Source organism: Vigna umbellata, chromosome 1, assembly GCF_029865625.1.
Source record: "Vigna umbellata cultivar VRB3 chromosome 1, Vumbellata_1.0, whole genome shotgun sequence".
Classification (NCBI taxonomy): Eukaryota; Viridiplantae; Streptophyta; class Magnoliopsida; order Fabales; family Fabaceae; genus Vigna; species Vigna umbellata.
Window position 1 is genome coordinate 30460609 of NC_142165.1, and position 25602 is coordinate 30486210.

General features: G+C 34.1%; 1 protein-coding gene across 1 annotated transcript; it reads left to right on the forward strand.

The window, feature by feature from the left end:
- Window positions 1–5035, forward strand: LOC124841805 (zinc-finger homeodomain protein 2-like). Its single transcript, XM_047318149.2, has 2 exons — window positions 1–1031; window positions 4721–5035. Exons 1-2 carry the CDS (start codon window positions 272–274, stop codon window positions 4861–4863), a joined length of 903 nt encoding a protein of 300 aa, XP_047174105.1. The 5' UTR covers window positions 1–271; the 3' UTR covers window positions 4864–5035.
- Window positions 5036–25602: the final 20567 nt, after the last annotated feature.

Here is a 25602-nt window from a genome sequence, read left to right on the forward strand (position 1 = left end):
ATTTAAATCCCATATAAATATATACACAAACACAATCTTACTTAGCTGCTTAGTTTTTATTATTATCTTCAAATCTACCTATACTCTGTCTTGGTGAAACTCAAAACTCCCTTGCCCAAACTCACATGTAGAGTATAGTAGAATAGATCTTCAACTTTCTCCCCCACTTACTTCCACTTCCTCTCGGTTCTAGAAACCCTAACACACACAACTCAATTTCGTTGGTAAAAAAAAAAAATCATCTTTTTAGGGAGAGAAGGTGGAGAGCGATATGGAATTCGACGAGCAAGAGGAGCAGGAGGAGGAAATGGGGATGCCGGACCCGCCGGTGCCAGCGCCGGTCGCAAGTTACGACTCGCTTGGAAACTCCGCGGCTCGCTCCAAAGTCGGCGCCGAGGGACGAAAGGGCGCGTTCGGCGCCGCCGCGGTACGATACCGAGAATGCCAGAAGAACCACGCCGTGAGCTTCGGCGGCCACGCTGTCGACGGATGCTGCGAGTTCATGCCGGCCGGCGAGGACGGCACTCTGGAGGCCGTGATTTGCGCTGCCTGCAACTGCCACCGGAATTTTCACCGCAAGGAGATCGACGGCGAGATGACCTCCTTTCACCACCGAGCGCAGCCACCGCCGCCTCTGCACCACCACCATCAGTTCTCCCCGTACTACCACCACCGAGTCCCGCAGCACCCCGGCGCCGGCGGCTACCTTCACCACCACCTCGCCACACCTCCAATGGCGCAGCACCGCCCGCTCGCCCTCCCGGCAGCGGCCTCCGGCGGAGGACTCAGCCGCGAAGACGAAGACATCTCGAATCCGAGCAGCAGCGGCGGCGGAGGTGGCGGAGGATCCAAAAAACGGTTCCGAACGAAGTTCACGCAGGAACAGAAGGATAAGATGCTGGCATTCGCGGAACAGCTGGGGTGGAGAATCCAGAAGCACGATGAATCTGCTGTGGAACAGTTCTGTGCCGAGACCAATGTGGAGAGAAAAGTTCTCAAAGTTTGGATGCACAATAACAAGAACACTCTCGGTAAGAAACCCTAATTTCGGAATTATTGTTATTAATATAATATATAATATTCTTTCTCTCGATCTTTCCGTTCGCTTCCAGAGAGAAAACTGTAATTTGAAATTTAATTAATGGAGACGAAGCTAGGGCTCTTCCTTTCGTTAATTTTAGTTTGAGTTTATTCCCGTGTTGCCGAAGTAAGGAGTGCTTAAAGTGCATGATTAGGTTAACATGTACTATTATTGTACATTAATGGCGAATTAATTCTGGTGATTAGTTTGTCTGTAAAGAGATCGAGACCAAATAAAGACAAGGCAGCGAAGTTTATGGAAAAAAAAAAGACAGCGTTTGTACATTGTATAATGATATGATATGTGAAAGATTAGCAGAAGCGATAAATGAGGTTTAGCAAGATAAAGCGAACGTGTAAGACATGCAAATGGAAAATGTTACGAGTGATTAATCGAGGGTTTGTAATATTTTTGTGCATTGGATGAGATTCACTGCACCAGCAGCTTTTAATTTGTTGTTTGCATTAACAGCTGAAAGTCCCCACCAACCATTTTTGTTCCCGTTTTGGACACATTTATTCAACCTAGGGTGAAGGGTGAGAAATTGATAAATATAGTGAGAGAGACGAGGAAGATGGATATTAATTGGTGGGAGAGTTTGAGTTAGAGTTTGTTGTTGTATTGTTTGGCATTTTTTTTAGTGGGAAAAGGGAAAAGGGAAAAAGGGTGGTAAATGAATTGGTGAGGGTTCAATGATTCAATCCCATTCTCGTATATGTTTGGTTAGTGCGGTGTGAAAAGCGAGAAAGTAATGAAAGAAGAAAATAAACTATAGGAGAGGGAGTGGGTGGGTATTCACGCGGCAATATCGTACAGTGTTAGTCTGTCGGGTCATGCACAGATTACAGACTTGCAGAACAGAAGTGCAGAACCCTCCTCCACCCCTTTTCCCATTATCATTTCCCATTTTCCAAATAATCAAATTAAATATATTTTATTTATTTCTCTCTAATATTGCATGCAACCTCTTTCTTCTATTTTTATTTTTCTTCCAATCCTTTTATTCTCCTTTCCTCACTGCTCTTCATCGACCTTTTTTTCTTCTTTTACTGCCTCTGTTACTAAAATTATCCACCTACAACTACAGGTCAAATGCTGTCTTATTTATATGTTTTCTCAAAATGCCATTCTTTAAGTTAAGCCAAAACCCTTTTAACGTCTTATGATTTTCCATCATTTTTCTTTTTTAGTTAAACATGTTTTTATTGTCGGGAAAATAAGTCAATTTTTATTTTCGTTTTTGAATTTTGTTTTTTATCTTTAGTGTATATGATACTGGTTAATTATTCTTTTTTAAAGGAATAAACGGTCAAATAATTATTTTAAGTAATATATACTGATGTTTTGATATAGGAAAGTGAGCATCTGACTTCTGAAATAAAGTCTTAAGATTCGTAAAATAAGAATTATCTATATGCTTTAAAATAAATACAGAACTAAAAATAGTGATTTAAAATTATGTAGGGATGAATTAAAAAAATATTTTGTAGGAATAAACTTTGTTAACTTTACGTGAGCTAAATATATATTTAATTGTTTCTATAAATAATAATGTTATGATTTTTTATCATATCATTATTATTTATGAGAAAAATATTAAAGCTACGATACATTTTGTATTTCATGTTACATTTAAACTATTTATACAATTTGACATAGTTTAGATAACAGTATATAGCATGTAAAGAAAAAGTCAATGTTAGTGATTATATTTATTTAGTTTTAAAGTAGAGGATTAAAATATATCAAACTTTTGGATACAGAATTTAAATTTCATGTTCAAATTTAGATATTAAAACTTATTTAATCTAAAAAAATGTTATTTTTATATTATGCATGTTACAACTAAAAATAAATAAGTTAAATTTGATTTTATTTGATTCTATTCTGTGACTAATTTAAAAATCTTATTAGTTTGATTGCATCATTTTTCCTTTCGAAATTTAGCTGAACAAACTGCTGATGTTTATTACTGTTTTACTGTTTGAGTGATGATTGTTCATTTTGAACAAAGAATGAAGTTGACTTTATGAATTCCTAGCTCTTGAATTATCGAATTAGTTCCTCAAGGTCAGTTTGTAAAAGATCAACTTTAAATAAGACTTCAAAAAGTGTAAATAAAAAGAAAACGAAGCTTCTATTTTACATGCATTTGAAAGCTCAAGCTTGGGGTGATGCAGATGAAGAGAGGATCAATTACATCTAAATTATAAGTCGCAGAATAAAAAATAAATCGACCTTCATCTTCAATTTAATTTAACATAATTACAAAGTATAAATCTTGATTTATATATAATCTAGTGAGGTTTCGTAACATGCACATGGGAGTTTTATTGCTACTTTTTGCTACGGTTCGCTTAGTTATGGATATGTACTTATCATGAATTACTGGTGATCTCCTTATAATCACTCCAACAAGCTCAATATAATGGATATTAATTCTTACCTATTGTATACATACAAAGGTTTTTGGTGGGTTACCTTCAGATAAAAGAAAAAACAACTAACTGAACTAAGAAATATTTGTCTCAGAGTTAGAAACAATTTGAATTTGAAAGGTTAAATACAGAAATGGTTGTAAGTGAGTTTTACTAATCCTCAAGATTCCTTATTTTTTAAATTTGGGTAAAATTAATTTCGTTATATATATTTTTGAACTAATTTTAACTAAAAACTATATGTTAAAATTTGCATTACAATTAAAAAAAAAGTGACTATGTGTATTTATTAAGCAAATAAATACTTAAAAATATGAAATCATCAATAATAAACTGAAACACTGTGGTTAACTTGGGGATAAATAAATTAATAAAGAAAGGGTATTGATATTTGTTAACATTCCTGCAAGTTTTTTACACAAGCAAGGATAGAGAAAATAAATTACAGTAGTGGTTAATGGTTGAGCAGCTTCAACAAAACCAAAAGAAAAAAATAGAAAGGCTATTATGTCCATACTTCTATATATATGAAGAGCAATAATTATATTTATTCAGATTATAACAAGTATAGAATATGAAATTATTACAGTACAAAAATCATATATATTAATTGTAATAAGTATTATTATTATTACTATTTTAGTTATATTAATTTATGTATGTTGGATGTGTAATTAACGCACTGAAACTTACTCCTTTTAACACTAAAAACATGTACCAGACTTGTTTAAAGCATATACTTGACTTAGTAGGAGTATTCTGGATTTAGTCATACGCCTAAACACGTCACAACCCTATTTTCAGAGAAAGGAGGAAATAAACAAACAATATCTTAAATTAGAAAAAAAGTGTTTATATGAAAATTATCATAAAATAACCTTAATTACTCGTAAATGAACATAGATATGCTATCCAGATTTCTTTTTATAAAACAACTATTCATTCTTTCAGCTTTGTTTAGAGATCATAACAGTTTGTTCATAAAACTATATATGATCAACTGCAGCGGATATTGTAACTTGGGAACATAGGTTTAGGACACATGCATGAACTTAATAGCAGCAGATAAATAAATAAATTTGAGGAGATATATTTGATTTATTTATAATATTTTGGCATGATTTAAAATTTGTTGTTGAGTTTTGGAACGGTAGTAACAGTTGTCTTTGAAGTTGAAAGCATGTCGTGGAATGGCTTACAGATTACAACAGTAGAAGAAGGTGGTCATACATTCCCTTTCTCTTTTTCTGTATCCGTTTGATCATTTTTGGGCTGAATGGATCGATGAACACTGTTAGCAGCAGAGTGGTACCATCACTGTTCTGTTCGATGGAGTTGTTGTAATTGTAAGGGAAGAAGCAATAATATAATAGTGGTACACTGTCTTACTACACGACAAGGTCAAATCAAAACTGAGGTAAGGTTGCCACTTGCAACATCATCCACACGTTAACATGCATCTTCATGTATTAGTTAAGACATGACGTTGAACCTTCTGCTGCATTTATGTTTCCAACTATTCATTCCTAAAGAATTACCCCTCAACACACGTTATTGGAACTTGTTTACATGAAAAAGTTATGTTTCTGTTTATTTTCCAACTTTTCAAATTCGATACCTGTTCAAATAGTTCAAATAACTATTTATAACTATTTACAACTTTTACATAGACAAATTATTATTATTATTTAGTAATAATTATATGATATTTTTCTCATAATAAACATAAATTTATACTACTATAAGCTGCAAAAAAAAAACAAAAATACACTACTTTATAATTTCTTAATCTTAAAATACACACAGGAGCCATATCAAATATACACAATTGGCTTTATCATTCTATTGTCCAATTTTGTTATTTTTGGTATTGTTTTCACAACGTTTCTATCATTTTTTTATAAACAAAAACATTACACCAATTCATTCTTTTTCTTTTAAAAAAAACCATGTAAAATGTATGATAATAGTTAGATTTAAGTCTCAACAATAATGTTTTCCACGGATTTACTGATTTATTTGACCAAGTTCTTTGATATTTTTCTTAAAACCAATTTCAATGCATTTAAAATGAATACAAAATAGGCCTCCAATTTCTTTTTCAAATCAATCTGCTTAATTTTAAAAATAATGACATATATAGTGCGTTTTACAACTAAAGCTTAGAAAAAAAAAAAGAAAGGCACAAGAATATGTCAACACCCAATTTCGTCCGGATTGACTAATAGATTTGTTTTATTCATGAGTGTAAAATAAAAATAAAAAAATAAAATAAAAATAAAAATAAAACATTTAACAAAAAAAAAAAAAAAGCGTTCGTCCTCTACCCTATTCGACGGTTCGCCATTTACACTGCACAACCATTCGACCCTTCACTGCAACGAGCGCTCCAACGTTCAGTCATTGTATCCCACTGATGCTCGTCCATTCGACCTCAAGGTCGTTCGGTCGCTTGTCCTCAACCGTTCGGTTATTTATTCTCATTGACGTTCGGCAACTCTCAGGATCTACTGTTCGGCCATCCACAAGCATTCCACCATTTGCCCGTTCGGCCTGACATGTTGTTGGCCGTTCGTCCTCACCGTTCGGTCATCCTTGGCCCCAAGTGATCTAGGTGTTCGACCAAGACTCTAAACGTTCGTCCCAATGGTATCCGGTTTAATAATGTTTGATCATATTTGTTCTTAGGTATCGAGCGTTCGGTTTTGGTTTAGTAGTGATGATTAGCGTTCGATGTTGAGCGTTCGGCCTAGGTTTGATTTCACAGTGTTCGACCTCAATAACGTTCGGTCACTTCCCCTTCTACCTCTCGTCTTGGTCGCTCCCCCTCATCTACCGCTCGTCCAAACGGTAATTTGTTTTAAAACGGTCGCTCGTCATGTGCGGTGCTGGCTAGGCGTGTTCGGTCTTGATGGCGTTCGTCCAAACAGATATTGAGTTTTTCTAATGGTCGTTCGCGGGGCTGGCTGTGTTTTAGAAGGGGCCTACCACTACGTCTCAAATTATTCCCAGTAATGATTCCCACCTTCGATTTTGTCTAAAGCGAAAGTTATTGACAGCATGGGTTTCTGAAAAAGAGAATATTTTTGGCTGACACCTTCACTTTTGTCTGCCACGGGTGCCCATGTGGTGCCTGTACAGATTCCATCTGTACAGTCTGGCGAGCACTACAACAGACACAGGGGTCCTCTTGGGGGATTCATCATCTCACATTTTTCGAACTCAACAAGATGATCTCCCATGACCATCATCATACACACACGGCCATTCAGGGGCATTGATCCCTCTCTGCTATCACCCCTTCTTCATCTTTTCCTCCCAGCCAACATCATCATTTTCACCTTACCACAACCATCATAATACCACCTTCTTCATCAATTTTCATCTCCAACACCATAGATCTCCAACACTGGACCTCCAATACTGCGTGATCACAGCCTAACCTCAAACTTCCATTATCCATCACCCAATCTTCATCCATTCCAACAACCCAAACACAGCTATTAGGGACTGCCCATCCTCCATATTCACCCACTACCACAGCCATCTTGACACGGCCAAACACCCATCCTCCATATTCACACACAGCCCAGATCATCACCTTCATCTCCAACACACCTCACGGCCACCTTTCTTCATCCTTATACCATTTCATGGTAGCACCTTAATCTTCATCCCTTTCTTCTTCGTATCATCATCCATCCCCTTCTACACTTTATCCCTTGGCCAAACAGCCTATCACCTTCATCGTCATTCACACACCCTTCAGCATCCACCCGTAATCGTGAAGATTGAACCGAACCTCCATCACCATCAGCTTCGCGTAACCACACCTCACACCATCACCCATAAACTAACCACAACACAACCAAATAACCCAACCCATTCCCAAATCACCATCAACAGCGGAGAGGGGGCAAGATCTGACACTGCGGCCAGCGGCGGCCTTGGAAACGCCTGTGAACTGCCGGCGACATTAGAGATCAGGCGGAGAGCTCTTCGCGGCAGCCGGCTTGGCAGAGGCGGCCTCACACACGCGAGGAAAAGAGAAAAAGGGGAGCGTGGGACTCCGGTGGTGAGCGGCGGTGGTCAGCGTACCGGCGGTGGCTTTGACTGCAGCTGGCGGAAGCCGGTGTTGGCTGAGGCAGTGGCGTTGCGTGACTGGGTGGAGGGACCTCCGTTGGCTGCCTTGGAAGAGAGACTCTAGGTTTTGCGCTTGAATGAGAAGGTGAGAATCCTGTTCTGAGAAAAAAGAAATGGACCTGGGGCTCGGCGTGGGCTGCTTCTTTCTTCCTGCCACTTGCATTCCATTCCCACCCCCATCTCGTTCGGGCTTAAGCCCACGCTTTTTATAAGAAAAAAGGAAAATTGAATCTGGGCAAACATTTCGGGATGCACTCCAAATTTCATGTTTACACCCCTAGCAGATCCAAAGTTGAAGAAGAAGAGTTTTGGGCTCAAACCAAAGAGCTTCAATTCTTTCCACACCTCTGGTTTTTATCTCTACACTTTTATGCTTATTGGTTGCTTTGTTTTATGCTCTTTAATGTTTTTTTTTGCTTTTACTTGATTGTTTTCTTTTCATATTATTGTATGTGGCTATGTATGCATCTTATGTTTTGCCGGGTTTGTTCATAAAAAAATCTAATAAATATAAAAAAAATTAAAATTAAAAGACAAAACAAAAAGGAAAATACAAAATAAAAATATAAATTAAAAATTACAAAAATATGTTTTAAAGGGGTTAGGCACATGTGTGATCGCACGGATCGTCCTTGTGCTAAAACCTTTTCTTCTTCTTTTCTCAAATAATAATAAAATATGTTTAAAGGGTTTAGGCACATGTGTGATCGCACGCATCGTCCTTGTGCTAAAAACATTTTCTCTTTCTTTATAATAAAATTACAAAAATATGTTTTAAAGGGGTTAGACACATGTGTGATTGCACGCATCGTCCTTGTGCTAAAACCTTTTCTTCTTCTTTTCTCAAATAATAATAAAATATGTTTAAAGGGTTTGGGCACATGTGTGATCGCACGCATCGTCCTTGTGCTAAAAACCTTTTCTCTTTCTTAATTAAAATTACAAAAAAAATATGTTTTAAAGGTTTAGGCACATGTGTGATCGCACGCATCGTCCTTGTGCTAAAAACATTTTCTCTTTCTTTATAATAAAATTACAAAAATATGTTTAAAAGGTTTAGGCACATGTGTGATCGCACGCATCGTCCTTGTGCTAAAAACCTTTTCTCTTTCTTAAATAAAATTACAAAATATGTTTTATAGGTTAAGCACATGTGTGATCGCACGCATCGTCCTTGTGCTAAAAACCTTTTCTCTTTCCTAAATACAAAAAATTCAAAAAAATATAAAATCTTCAAAGACTAAAAAAACATCCATATTTTCGAACAACAAACAAATTGCTACCAGAACTACGTGATCCTTGATTCTCCATCAAGAGTGGAGATACGTAGGAGTAAGGCCAGTCCTTGTCAGGTTCACTTTCCCAAAAATCCAAAATCATTTCTAAGCGAAATTCTCAAACCATTTTATAAACAAAATTTCCAACAAAGTTTTAAAAGAACTACGTAACCCTGATTTCTCATTTTGAATGAGAATACGTAGGAGCAAGGTCAATCCTTGTCGGGCCCAAAAAACTAAAAAAATATATTTTGTTTATTTAGAATTTTATTTTAGGGGATAATTAAATATTTTGAAAACCACATCATATTGGCGCATTTAGTTAAAGGTACTGCCTTAGGGCAGGCGTTGTAGGGTGCTAACACCTTCCCTACACGTAACCGACTCCCGAACCCAGAATCTGGTTCTGGTAGACCATGCCTTATCCTTTTTATGGTTTTTCCGTAGTTTCCCATAATAAACTATGGTGGCGACTCCAAAATCTCTTTTTCGAAACCTAATTTCTTTTTTGGATCGTCGTCCCGTCGCGATTCCGGTTGCGACAGAATAATATTATTAGATATAAAGAAGAAAATAATCATACCAAATAAATCATTTTTATTTATAAAAAATTTATTTTTAAGTTTTTAAATTTTAAAAATGTATTTAGACATAACATTTTCATGTAATGTCATATAACAAACCTATATATATATATATATATTATGTGTGCAATTTTATATATAAATGTTATATAAATGTTATATAAATTCAATCTAAATGATTATATAAAAAAAGATAGAAAATAAATTAGATATGGCAAAATGAGTCAAGTAGCCAGTTAGTCCATTAAAAAAAGGGTGGGTCGAGACAACATTTTCAATCTGGGTGTCCAAATTCAATCATATATGTCAAGCTCAACAGTTTTGCAAGTCAGTCTTATGAGCTAGTTGGGCTAGTCCGATTTCATTAAAAAATTGGAACCCACGTCACAACACTTCATATTAACACAACTTGATTGTCTGACCAAAGATTCATATCCAACTTGTAGGATTCATGCTGCCATGGTGAAAATGGTTGAAAATACCGTTATCTGTGATGCAATTTTGATACTAAATCAACCCTTTTAAACTTAGAAGTTTGCTTGAACTTATGTTTTTAGTTTAGTTTTGTGAGTAAGTGAGTAGAGAGTATACTTGATGATTTTATCACTAAATTCTCTTGATTTTGTAGGTTATTGGAATGATTTGAAAGAGAGTTAAAATACCAAGGAGTTGGAATGCAGAAAAAGAGAAAAAGACGCAGTGCAGAAAAGTAAAGCTGAAGTTGAGGGCCCCCTCATGGGCCCTGAGCGCCAGCCAGGGGCCCTGAGCGCCAGTTTCATGTATCGCACACCGCCTGGGCGCCCTTCCAGGAGCGCTGAGCGCTAATTCTCTCGCAGTTTCGCCTGCTTGCCCCCCACTTAGGGTGTTGAGCGCCAACGTTATTGGGCTTGAACTTTATTTTTGCTCTATTTAAGAACTTGCATGCCCTAAGGTTGGTATCTCTTGATGGCTTGAGCACAGAAACACACGTTTTGCCCCTTTGGACGCATATTTGGGGATGCGGGAGCTCTCTTCTTCAGTTTCTAGGGTTTTTCTATCTCTTTCATTCCATTATACACCGAGTTTCTTCATGATGATGGAGAACTAATCTTATTTGTTGTTGGGGAAGATGTAACCTCTAAACTCTCATGTATTTGAATTTGTTCAAAATTATTATATACTTATTTCATTAATTGTTAGGGATTTTCTCCTTTGCTCTATGCTTCTTATGTTTTGATCATTCATGGCATGATTTTATGGTCTTCTTTGTTATTAGGAAATACCTAGAAACCACGATCTGGAGAATTTCTCCCAAAAGCAATATTGTCTAGGGATGGGGATAGGAGGTTTGGTTGTCTTAAGCTTCTGTTCGTAATGCAAAATTAACTATTAGGGATGCAAGGGATTGTGGTCTAATAATTAAGGATAGGTTTTCTTCGTCGAGGGATCGGGTTTTAAGTAATTTAGAGAGTTATGTTAACAATTTAATGAAGAAGATGAATTCTTATATGCATGGGAATGATTAGGTGAAATCTAAACCCCAACAACATTTTCATCTCATATTATCAACATCATCTATTCACTCTTGTATTTTAGCCTCAATTAATCAATTTGCATTCATATTTACTTTTGTTGCATTTGCATTTAAAAACCAACAAAATATCTTTTCAGTCTTAATTAGTTAAGTAATTACACAATTGTCTAGTGTCGTGAGTCTCTTGGGAACGATACTTGGTCTTACCATTTATTATTATTTGATACGATTCGGTACACTTGTCGATGTGTTAACAAGTTTTTGGCGCCGTTGTCGGAGACTCGTGGTTTAAACTATACTTTTGTGTGATTCTTAACCAGTTAAACTTTATCTTTAATTTTTCTGTTTTTAACTTTTGTTTTTTATTTGTTTTTTTTTTAATTTTTGGGCTAATTGGGTGCTCTAGTGCAGTGGTCTTTAGTGTCTGCAGGATAAGATCTAAAAATCTGTACTAGGAGCACAAGATCATTAGAATTTTTCTTTTTAGGTATGGAAGTAGAGAAGACTGCTAATAGTAGATGAAGAAGGCAGATAATGAAGAAAAGCTAGTTCACTAGTGAGTTACAAGAACAGGTTATGGGTGATTAAAGCTATTGAGATTGAGGCTCTTTATTCAAGGAGAGTAAAGATGGTCACTAGGAAGCTTTGAAGTTATGTCAGTGTAATGAAAGAGAGAAGAGAACCAACATCAAAAATACGGATTGTGATTAATGGTGTCAGGCTCGTGACGTTAAACAAGCGCTTATTAGGAGGCAACCCAGTTTCTAACTTTTTTTTCTAATTGAGTATTTGTGTGGTTTGGATTTGATAACATCTACTGATGGATGTTGGGCAACATCTACTGAGGGATACTAGGAGGACTCAGATGATAGCATCTACTGATGGATGTTAGGATGATTAAGATGAGAGCATCTACTGATGGATGCTACTAGATTGGGCATCTACTGATGGATGCTATGCTACTAGACATCTACTGATGGATGTTACTGAAAGCATCTACTGATGGATACTATGCTACTAGACATATGCTGATGGATGTTACTGATAGCATCTATTGATAGATACTACTAGATCAGGATTTATTTTGCTTTATTTTTATTTTGCTTATTTGAATTTTTTTTATTTTGTTTTTATTTTAGATTGCTTATGTACTTGGTTTAATGAATTGTGTTGCAATGGTTTGGTATGATGTGATAAACTGTTGTTTGTGATGAGTAATATTCTTGTGTTTGCTCTATTGTTCTATGATGCATGTTGAGTAATGATTGGTTTAGCTTTTAAGCATAGATGGTGGTTGCTCATAGTTGTTTTAAAAACAAATGCATGAAGTTAAATTGTGATTAATATGCTCGGAGGATGTTTATTAAATTGTGGAACTTGATTTAACTTGTGAGAGGTTGGACTCCAGAGTCTTTGATTGATTGAATGCTATTGCTTTCGAAGCATGATTGATTTTGCCTAAGTTTTTATGATTAGACCTCTTGCTTGCTTGTTACACATGATCAAGGCCATTTGTTCTTCTCCCATATAAGCCAATGCCAATATGTGAACCAAACAAAGAACAATATTTTTTCTATCCTTTGAACCTTGAGCCTAAATTTGAAATTTGAAAAAACCTTTTTTTTAAATCCTTGCCTTGAGTTGAGTAGAGTATGTTTGATTTCCAGAAAGGGGCCTTGAGCACCAGCAGTCAAAGCTGAGCACCAGAAAGGGGCGCTGAGCGCCAGAAAGGGGCGTTGAGCGCCAGTTTCATGTATCACTCAAAGCTTGGGCGCCCTTCCTAGGGCGCTGAGTGCCAGTTCTCTCGCAAGCTCGCTTGGGCGCCCTAAGTTGGGGTGCTGAGCGCTGACAATGTTGGCCCATGATCCAATTCAGCTGTATATAAGGACTTGGACATCCTAGAGGGAGTATCTTTGGGCAGCAGAGACGCAGAAACACATTTTTCCACTCTTTGGAGGCAGAATTGGATGCGGGATCTCTCCTCTTCAGTTTCTAGGTTTTTCTATCTCTTTCATTCCATTGTACACCGAGTTTCTTCATGATGATGGAGAACTAATCTTATTTGTTGTTGGGGAAGATGTAACCTCTAAACTCTCATGTATTTGAATTTGTTCAAAATTGTTATATACTTATTTCATTAATTGTTAGGGATTTTCTCCTTTGCTCTATGCTTCTTATGTTTTGATCATTCATGGCATGATTTTATGGTCTTCTTTGTTATTGGGAAATACCTAGAAACCACGATTTGGAAAATTTCTCCCAAAAGCAATATTATCCAAGGATGGGGATAGGAGGTTTGGTTGTCTTAAGCTTCTATTCGTAATGCATAATTAATTATTAGGGATGCAAGGTATTGTAGTCTAATAATCAAGGATAAGTTTTCTTTGCTTAGGGATCGAGTTTTAAGTAATTTAGATAGTGACATTAATAATTGAATGAAGAAGATGAATTCTTATATGCATGAGAGTAAGGATGGTGAAATCTAAACCCCAACAACATACTCATCTCATATTATTATAATCATCCATTCACTTTTGTATTTTGCCCCAATTGATCAAATTGCATTCATATTTACTTTTTCTGCATTTTGCATTCTAAACAAATGAAATTGCTCTTAAGTCTTAATTAGTTAAGGTATTACATGAATGTCTAGTGTCGTGAGTCTTATGGGATACAATACTTTGTCTTTCCATTTTATATTACTTGATACGATTTGGTACACTTGCCAATGTGTTAATAGAGGTTAATTCCTATCTACGCGAATAGGTCGACATTATTATATAGGACTTTGCCTATTTACATTTTCTCCTTCTTCTCCCATTGTTACTCTTATCTTCAAACTTTGGTCTTCTAGTAAAGCCAACTTTTTGGTTTTTCCCTACAGGCTCTGTCCTTGCATGGTTGCCTATTTTGGGGTCAAGTTAATCTCTTTCTATGATTGTGTCATCTGCTCTCTATCATTAAACATTAATAGTACTTAACAATAGTCGTAGACTTGTAATGTAGCCTTCTTGGGTCGTCTTCTGGTCATAGTGGACTATGATAATATCTCCGGACAAAGACGATAAATTTATAACAAGGTGAGGGGTAAACACCATGGCACCTAATAGGTTAAGTTATGACTAACCCAACAAGACATTATAGGACGTGTTGGCATCTACGACCAAATACCAAATTGATATGGTCTTGGTTAAACTTCCTTTGCCAAAAGTAGTATGAAGGTCGATGTATTCTCTGGTAGACACCTTTTCTCAACAAAAATTGTATACAAGTTCATTATAAGGTGTTATTGTTTCCTTTGGTAACTCAAACTTCTTATAGGTCTTTTAGTAGAGTATATAACTAAACTACCCTGGTTAACTATGCCCTTCTTGATAGCGAAGTTCTCTGTTTCAAATTTTATGTCCACATGGTTATCTTGATCCTGTTCTACTCACTGAATGTGCACATCCATGAACGTGATAGACGACATCCTCATTCATCGATAGTTTCTAGATATCGTATCCATGTTCACTAATTGTACTGCCTCAGATGTCTTTTTCCGGCTGAGCATGAGGATCCCCCTTCAATAAACCCTCCATATATTGTGTTTATTGTACCCTTCAAAGGGGGTCTAGCATCAGAACACCTGTCTTCATGTTGGGTTTATTCATTTCTCTTCTCTTCATTTTCCATATATTTCCTACCGTTTCTTCAGTCATTGGACCTTCGGTATACAAAACACAAACTTTCTTCACCATTGTGCCTTACAAACCACTTCAGGTGTTTGTTCGGATAAATTCTTTGACCTTATCTCTAAGTGCGACACATTCATCTATTATGTGACCATTGTTGCAATGGTACTTGCAGTATTTGTTCATGTTAGCATTCAACAGGTTTTGATATTTCCTGGGCGGTGCTATGAGATGTACCTGCAATGCTTCCTCCAACACATGGGACCTAGGAGAGTTGAAGGGTGTGTAAGGTGAGAATCGGGCATGTCTAGGTTCTCTATAACAGGAACTACCTTTTTTATGCAAGTCCTATTTGACACCTTTCTCCTCAACTAGCATGGTCTCAACTCTTGTCTTGTTTTGACATTCTCTTACATTCTCTAGCCGCATGAACTTAGTGGCTCATTGACTTAGCACATTCGTACTCGCAGGCAAGGTTATACACAAGCCATCAACAAAAGGGCTCAACTTTAGCGTCATGATCATAAATAGAAGAACCACCTTAAGGTTCAAGATTTTTATCTTTAGGGCCACTTTACTGAACATTTCAATAAAGGTTCACAAAGGTTCTCCGCTTTCTTGCCAAATGTTGAGGAATACGAAGGAGGTAAGGTAATGATGGTGGCTCATGGTGAACTGTGTTCTAAAAGACAATTCCAATGTGTTGAAACAATCGATGGAATATAGGGGAAAGTGGTTGAGCCACTCCAAGGCTACCCTCTTCAAATGGTGGAAAAAGATTTGCACATGATGTCGTCTTTAGTCGAGTACAAACTAACTTAGGTGGTGTAGGCGAAAACATACTTATCTAGGTTAGTGTTATTATCATACCGGTTCAGGTTAAAAGCTTTCCAATGCTTAGGAAGGGGGTATCAGTTGTGCTGTCTATGAAGGGTTATTGGCGACTCCCTACTGTCGAGGAGTTGTGTGTCTTAGGGGTAGGGTTGTATTCACTTTCCTCTTCATTTCCACGGACAAGACTAGTGCGAGGTGGGGGTTCTCTACACCGATTGCATGCTTTCATGGGTTTCCTTCCCAGTTTCTTCCTAAGTCGTTAATTCAGCCTCAACCGTCCTTTTCAACCTTGTGTTCTCCTCCCCTAGAGCGTGCTTCTCCTTAAAACTTCTCTTTTTAAACTCGGCTGACTCCTATTGCATCTATACATAGGCTTCTAGGATCGTAGCTATGTCAGTCGAGGAGGGTCTCACATATCTTTCTCCAACCATCCTGTTTCTCATGGATACCATAAAAGATTTCTTCACAAAATACAAGCCGACCCCATGATTGGTGTCAATTTTTCTGCTATGGGCCAAATCTGTGTGGAATCTTCATTGGTCCGATTTTCAAATTGCCTTGTGGTGTATGTTCATATGAGGCCCCCTTTCAAATAGCCTTGTGGTGTGTATGTTCATATGAGGCCTCCTTTCAAATCTTTGTCCTTGGATGTTATGAAGTTATGACATTGACTTCTCCTAGAATTACTTTCAACGATCCTCCTTAGGTCTTTGAGCCTCAAGTTCCTACTTAAGAAAAGAAAAATGATACTTTGACATACCTAAATTTTTTACATTCATTTGACAATACCATTTTTTTACTTTTTACTTTTTTTTTCTTGAAAAAATACAAAAGTTTACACTTTTATGACCATTTTACCTTTGTACTCTATGTCAAATGAATTTAAAAATGTGTCATGATACTATTACTCGAAAAATATTTTTTGATGATTATCAGTCAAAGAATTAAATTATTTTTGGTAAGAAAACCTAGAATTAAGTTTAAAAATCATCCCAATCGGAATTTGTAAAAGAAAAAATGTTATGAGTAAAATAAATTTATTGATTTCTTCACTAAGATTGTATATACAAGATTGTTAGAAAAAAAATCTTATTATTAATCTCTTATACATCAATTTTATTTATTTTTATCTACATATGGAATGTGTATATTAGAAGACGCCTACACAAAAAAATCATAAGTTTTAGGACTTCAATTTTATCAAATTTAGATTTAGATTGGAGATGGTCAATTTCTGAAAGTCAAATATATATATAACTCTTCAACAACGTAACAATTTATTTACTGACAGCACACTCTTTTTCACAAGCAACAATACACTTATGGTGTATAATCTTTTGCATTGAGATTACTCTATGCGAGAATAAAAAATTTAAAATTATTTTAATTTATTATAAATAAAAAGTAAACAGAAAATTCTTGTTTTGAGAATAAATGTAGATACTAACACTAATCTATTTATTCCCAATATTATTATCATTATCTTTTATTATTATCTTTTTCTTTTCTTTTCTCAACCAAAATTATTTTTGTTAAACTTGAAGAGTAGACTCAAGTCTAAAGAGAAGTTGTTTTGATTATGATGTTCGAAAATGATGATTTAGCTTTCATTTTATAGGATTGAGAGTTTTTCACACAAGATATTCATATGGTTTTCAGTTCATGACAAAAACCTATATAAAAATTAATCAAAAGAAAATTGTCTTTGAAAAGTTAAAAAATATGAGAAAAAGATTATATCATTACCTTAACCGGTTCAAGTTTAATGTAACCAGTAATTGTTCGTGAGATGTTTCAGAAAATGATCATTGATTATAAGTTTGGTTAACTAATCAAAGCATAGAGCATAATTATGTGTTTATTAATTTGAGAAAAAGTTACATAATGAATTCACTTTGTTTTTGAATTAACATGTAGCATAATCAATTGAAAAAAAGAATGCGTAGTAACTATTTTTCAAACTTTAATAAGAATAATTTATTACATATGTTTGAATTAGTTTTCATTCAGCATTTTTCTGTATCAGAAAGCAAACTAGATTCCATTACCACCCAATAGAATTTCTGTATCGTAGAGTAGACTAGGTGTGAAGTTCCTTCAATTATGGTTGTTGTTATGGAGACAGGGTTGCTGGGTTGATGAGTAACGAGCTCAGATATGGGCCATTCTGGGCCCTACTCTAAACAAAATATTAACCATATGGGCCTCAAGAAGGTTTCATCCTATCATACTCTGATCAACCGTGAGGCCCACTATGTAAGGGTCACTAAACAAATCTCCCTCATGGGCCAGCCTTTTTCTGAAAAATAAGTAGGGACCATGAAAGCAAGCCTTCACTCAACCTTTTTGGTAAAGAGAACAAAAACCTTTTCCTTCATTGTCTCCCTCAAGGATACACCTAATCCTCTTTTCCTAACATGGAATCAAACAAATGCTTACTTCATCAATTACTCCATTATAAATGCATATTAACTTTGTTTTTTGTAAAGTATTTGATATTACAAGTTTTTCACTCTTTGTTTTTTCTTTCCAATATGCTTCAATTTAAAATTTAAAATTTGATATTACAAGAATTTGATATTAATATTTGTAAGAAAATCCAAGAAACCATGAAAAATAAAATTAAAATTTGTGATATGATGTTTAAACTCATAATTTCTTTCGTAAGTTACAACCCTCGTTAAACTCATATTACTAAACAGGGAGATCTAATGTGCATGATTAGATAATAAAAAATAGATTATAATTTTGAACTTGTTGTTCAGATCCAAGAGAAAGTGAGAATAATTTAATACGTGAAGGACCACTATAATTTAGATATGTAGACAAATGTTATATAGGATAATAATAAACTAGAGTCAACGAGTCATTATAATTTACTTGAATTTTATACTTTTTTATCCAAACTTTATGTTTTCTTTGTTATCTTTCTCGTTGTGCCATGAAAGTACAGTTTCGTATAATAGGATAATATGTAAATATGTATTTCATGGTAGAAACGTAAAGAGACATGCAAGCAATCTTTTGAATGTTTCTAAATCCATAAAATCCTTTCAAATATTATGATTTCATATTTTATAAATATTTTAAACTTCAAATTGCAAAACAAATAATCATAAAAAGCTTTTAAAAAAGTATTATATTATATAGCTTTTAAAATAGATCAATTCGTTGTAACATGTTTTGTCTCAACATGTCTAGTATAATAAAGCAGATTTGAAATTTTGATCTGCCCTCCCATTCCACCATTTTTTTTTAAATTTATTATATTTGATAATTTAGTTTTTATTTTTTTATTTTTTCTCTTCTAAATTTAGTTTATACATATATATATATATATATATATATATATATATATTATTTACACTTAATTATGTACCTATTTTTTAAAATTTTAAATTGATTAATTAATGTTCCTAACTTAATAAATTAAAATAATTATCATCTTTCAAAGTTATATTACTTTATTATGATGAATAGGTAGAACTTGAACTTTGAAAGTATTAATGATATAAGTTAATATATTATTGCATATTTCCATTACTAATAATATGATAGTCTATTTTTTATTTTAATTTTTAAGTAAATAAATGTGTTAGCAAGCCACCTCTTCCATTAAAAAAATTCATCATTTGAAAAATAAAAAAATTCAACAATAAATAATAATTATAAATTATAAATTTAACAATATTAATAATTCATTAGTAATAATTATAAATTGGCTTAATTGTTTAATTGGTCCCTATGTTAAGTGAATTTTTTCAGTTTAGTATCTAGTTTTAAAAATTTATCTATTAAGTCTCAAAGTTGTAAAAATTGTATAAATGAAGTCCCCTCCGTTAAATTGGCTTAAACAGAGTTAACTCCGCGCTGACGTGGCTATAAAATCTGACTTTTTTTTCTTCTTTATCATCTTTTCTTTCTGCAACGTTCAGCTTTTTCTCTTTCTATATTAATGATTTTCATAAACGGACATTTTTTTTTTCTTTTTCTCTTTTTGCAGTTTGGTGGTGACGAGGGATAAGTGGTCCTGGGCGATGGTGACGAGGATGTGTTGTGGGAAGTGGACCACCATAAGCCACCACCGCAACCTAGCACCACCGCTAATCATCTTCACCGCCATCAAACCTTATTTCGCCTCACCACCATCAACACATACTTGCAATTAGAAAAACCCCAATCGCGAAGCCACTACGAAGCCGTCACACTCATCTTCTTCACCAAAAACCTCCATAGCTTCGCGTAACCAGGACACCACCGACCCACCCCCTTTTCCATCATTCTCGCGCAACAACCTCCATTGTGAAACCTTCACCAACCTAAATCGCGCCGCTGTTCAAGCCAGACGCACCACCCCCAATCTTCTACGCAAACTAGATGCACCACCAAAGTCGCTCGTCTCGCACCTGCAAGAAGAGAAACCAAACAATCCAGATCCAAAACCACACAACCATAAAAAACGTGAATCATCTCTACAACACGACAAGCAAGTCGCGCCCTCATGACAGCCTAGGAGAAACCCTTTCTCCCTTTTAACTTTGATCCAAGGATTAAGGGTTTGTTTTTGCTATTTTGTTATTTATTGTTGTGAGATCTGGTGATGGGTTTTAATGTTGACAAATTTCATTGAGTATGACGAAGCTATGATCTCCACGGTGATGGAGTTGTTCTTTCAGGTACTAACGCCCTAACAAAGATAAAAGACCCAGGTAGCAAAGCGTAACAACAGTAATTAGATGGTGAGAAAGGAGATTATTGGACTTGACCATGGCGTGAAGTAAAAGGGTAGTGTTGAGGGAATTTGGGTGCTGATGATGGAAGTGGTTGAGTCAAAAGTAATGTGTAGTTTATGTAGGGTCTGCATTTTGATTTAGCAGGGATTGCAATATGGGCATGGGTATTGGAATTGAAAAATTGTGATGAATTTGTTGAATTAATGGTTGGGGTTGAATGTTTTAGGAAGGCTCTTTGGGTGATAAAGATACGAAGGAGAATAAAAAAAACCTTGATTGGGGAGAGAAAAAGAGAGAGAGAGAGAAAGATGGCAGCAACATCAGAGGAAAGAGAAAAAAAGTGCATCCAGGTCAGCACGAACTTAACTTCGTTTATGCTAATTTAACGGAGGGGACTTTATTTATACAATTTTTACAATTTTGGGACTCAATAGGTTTATTTTTAAAACCGATTACTAAACAGAAATTCACCTCTTAACATGGGGACGAAGTAAGCATTTAAGCCTTATAAATTTATTGATAGTTACTTATAGTTTAAATTTATCAATAAATATTCGTGGATAATTATTTGTCGGTAATTATTTATAAAATATTTTTCTTCAATAAATATTATGATTTGGTTTCATCGACACTATTGATGTTTTTCGTTGTTGTTAGTGTGATAATCGTCATCGGTAGAACTGTCAAAACGAGTAACCTAGCTCGACTCGACCCTACCCACCACAGGTTTGTCACTTAGTGAGTTAACCCAACTCATTTCATTTATTAGTGAGCTGAAAAAATCCGAATCTAATCTGACCCACCACGGGTTAGTGGATTAAACGGATTGACTCACTGACTCACTTAATTATAATTTTTTTTTAAAATTAAAAAAATTACAATTTTTTTAATTTAAATTTAAATAAATTTCATTTTAAAATGATGTTGAATTCCAAAACAATTTAAAATAAAATAAAAAATATTATACAATCCAAACGTAGTAGAAGTTTTCTTTATGGTTGAATAGTTTTTATTTATATTTACATATTACTTTTCTTTTTTGTAAAGATTGTTTTATTATATTTTGTCATTAAAGGAGATATCGTAGTAAAACTACTTTCTTTAACTCTTACATATTTAATTTTGTTAATGTAACTATTAAATAAATGTTTCAATTGAATATACTACCGATAGTTGAATCTCAAACTAAAGTCATGTGTAAAATAGGTTGGTTTATAACTATATATTACATATAAATTGACATTCTGTTTTTGTATAACATAAAATTTATATTTCTTGTACTAGTTGATGAAATATAATTATATTTTAAAACAACAATTTTTTCGTTAATATTTCATTAAATAAGTGTAATTTAACTCATAATATATTTCAAAATATAGATAGCTTTGAACAAGACAACATATAGATTTAATTCGTACGCATTACATTTTTGTTAACTGTGATATTATAAAGTTCTACAAGTTTACATAAAATTTTGAAGGCTTCAATAACTTTAAACTTAGCCATTACGAATGTAAAGTTTTAGGTAAATTTGACATATTTAGTTGTACAATCTTACAGTTATTTATGTGTGTATTTTTATACGTTAAATCAGGGTATTTAAGAAAATATTAAATGTTTTTAAAAGTTTATATATACTTGTAAACTTAATCTAATAAGAATTTTTAATACAAATTTTTTTAGTAACACAACACACTGGAAAGATTTTATGTCTGAAAAATAAAATGATTTGATATACATGAAAAGATACGAAAAAAATTACTAATTGTAGTGTTCTAATTTCAACTGCTTTCAAAGTTGAAAAATAAAGATTGAAAAGTAGTTGAAGTATCCATATAATATCCGAATGATTCTGGATGTGATGCGACATAACACCTATTGAGAAAAGTTTCCACACACTCGAAATTTAAGAAAAAAAAAACAAAATTTTTCCTTACAAGGCCAAGTTAAAAATGTAATTCTATTTGTAACCAACCTGTGCTGCGATCTGAATCGTGGTTGGGAGCTTCCTGCACCCCATTGTTTACTTCCTGCACTTCCAAAATTTTCATTGCCCTCTCCTAATTATATATTAATACATTCCGAATCTGGTAGCACACGCGCCACAGGGGTTGGTTGGTTCTTTTCACAAATCTCAGCTCGCTTGCTGCCGCTGCAGTCAAACTTCAATTGTTGGTGTCCAGGAGGTTATCCCTCCAATAAATCATTTTCGGATTATAGAATCCGGATGATATATCACACTAATGAAAAAAGATATTTTTGTAAGGATAATTACTAAGAGCCACATTTAGTCGATAAATCAAATTTATTGATAAATTTACTAATGATAGCAAGAGTGATTACTTACTGACAGATATATGCAGTTAAATTATTAGCTGATAGGTCGTCAGTCATCATCGAGAGAATGTAACTGTCAATACGTGCATCAATTATATGAAATCAAAAATTGAGATTTTCCTCTCCCAATTTTAGTTCCTCCCAATTTCTGATTTGGCAAAGGATAAGTTTCCCCAATAGTTAGAACTTGTTCTCCCTAATCTCCCTCTCTTGTTCACAATCTACCCTAACCACCATTGTCATTTTTTCCCTCTCTTGTTCATAACTCTCTACCCTAACCACCATTGTCATTCTTTCTCACTCCTCCATTGCGGTTCTGCCATTCCCCTTTTGCAATTATTTCTTCTCCTCAATCAAAAAAGAAGGGAGAGAATAAGTGAGAGGATTAGGGTTTTGCAGAAGATTGTGGCTGGTGGAAGCAAAATGGACACTGCATCAATGCTTGACGAAAGTGAATGAGCTGCGACTATTCCTTGTGGAGAATTTGAAGTCTCCGCTGCCTCTTCGTTTTCTACTTCTCGGTGGTGCTTTCCACTTACTACAATTGCTGAAGGAAAAACTTCATTGTATAAAGCACAAAAAACACGGTCCTTGAGAAGCTGTTCTCCACTTGTTTTTCTATGATTTAATTGAGTGGTTGGGAAAAGTCTATCAAGCACTGCATTGGGTTGTGTAATAATAATTTCCAGCTGCCCTGCATGAGGTTTCGTGTTTTCCGGATTTTGCAGTTCGGTAGTCCTAAAAAACACCTCCGATTGTGTGTTCCGGTTTACGAAGCAAACCGGTTATCATGTCTGGATTTAGAGCTTGAAATTGGATTTCATATTCCCATGTACACAAAGCAAACCTGGATTACATAATCCGATTCTTGTTAATTAGTAGGGGTAAAATGGAAATCACAGGAAACTTTGTGGTGCAAGAAGAAAATAATGGGCTGCAAAGAACATCCTTTCTGGTTTTTGGTTTGATTTTTCTTGCTCACGTACGCAATCTGGGCCATGTACAAATTTTAGGCTTCTAAATTCTCGAATTTGTTTTTGCACAGCAAGCTTTTCTTTTGCACCCCCATAAATATCAATATCTCTACTTTGTCCTTTGTTTAAATTTTTTCTTTATTGTGTAATCTGAAACTTAAGAATAATTTAAAAGTTAATACTGTCTTTGTTAGATTACACAATCTAATAGTTTTTTCTTTCATATAAAAAGGAGAGTTTATGAATTATGTAATTTGAAAGGTACTTTTAAATTAATAATATAAAAATATTTTTATGAGAAAAAAATGTTTTACATTTTAATCCAAAATACATTTTTTTATATCATATAATTCGAAAGTCGTTTTTTTTATGCAATTTAAAGTTAATTGTTTCTTGCAAGAGTTCATGACACATTAGATGGATAAGGAGGCAAGAGCGGTAAAGGTAACAATAAGAGAATAGTTTTGTCTTTTACACACTCTATGAAGTAAAGAAGAAAATCATTGTGGTGCAAACGAAATAATCCAAAATTCCCAACGCTAGTCCAAACTTTTAAAGTCCATCGGCTGAGTTTTTCTTAGGATGGGCTTAGGAAAGCCCAAAAATATCCTAAAATTATAGTGATCGAAATATTATGTTTGGATGGAGCTATAGTATATGAAGATATTATAAAATTTATAGGCTTATATTTTAATTTCTTAAAATCAAATAATGATACATGTAGACTTATTGTTATTTTAGATTATACAAATGTATGTTTTTGTTATCTATTATCATTGATTAAATAATATCATAAGCATAAATTAATATATGTATTGAAAATTCTAATATTCTCTTCTAAGGGTTATATTATATGCATACTCACATACACATATTATATATATATATATATATATATATATATATATATATATATATATATATAATCTTCTTTAAATAAATCTTTTAAAATAAAATTTCATCGAAGTCAAACATACATATTAATCAACATCACAAAAAACTATTTTCTCTTTAACTCATTACAACTTAGTCCTTCTACTTAAAATATTCTCATAGTTACATTTTTTTTAACATTAAGCTAGCTTCAACTAATATTTTTATCTATTTTACAAGTCACAACAAATACGTTTTAGTTCTAAAATATAGTATATTAAGCCAATTTAACCAAACTAATATATTTATCTTGAATTTGGTCATAAGTCATAAAATATATTTCAATTCAACACCTTAATCAATATTCAACAACTGTTCCTTAAAAGACATCAAACAAATCAGTTCAAGTGTAATAACTATAACATCCAAACATTTAAATCATTTAACTTATCATAATAGTAGAAAATCAACTAGCCTTCCTTACATAAACTATGCTTTGATTTAACTAAGATCCAACGGCTCTAACTCTCATGAGATACTATTACTATATATAAAAACTCATATCAATTATATAAACATATCCTGTAGCTACTCTAAATGAACACATATTCATCTTGAACCCATTTGAACCAAATGTGATAGCTGTAAAGCTCATAGATGCAAAATTTTTAAAATTTTCACTCGAAAGAAGGGTTAAAGATGAGCTTACTCAAAAGAATATTTTGATCGACTAGGATTACTCTAATTTATGTTAGGATCTGAATGACGAGATTTGATCTTTGAAAGGATAAAGATAGTGATAGAAAATTTAGAAAAAAATATTCAAGTTCCATCTTTATTCTTAGCTATTTCTAAATCTTACAAAAATCAAGTCACAAATATTAGTGATAGAATGAGTATTATCATCAACAATTTGTATTTTCTCAGTACTATTATAAAAATGCATTTTATTCAAATTTAGGAGAACTTGTCATGTGATTGGATACACCAGAATCAAGAAACCATCAGTGAGAAAAATTAGTGAATTTACCCTGAATACCCAAGGTTGAGAGAACAAAAAGTATCATTTGTTGAATCATTTGAAGTTAGAGAGCACCACCATCATATGAACATTGGGTAGGAGGACAACTAGGTCATTGGC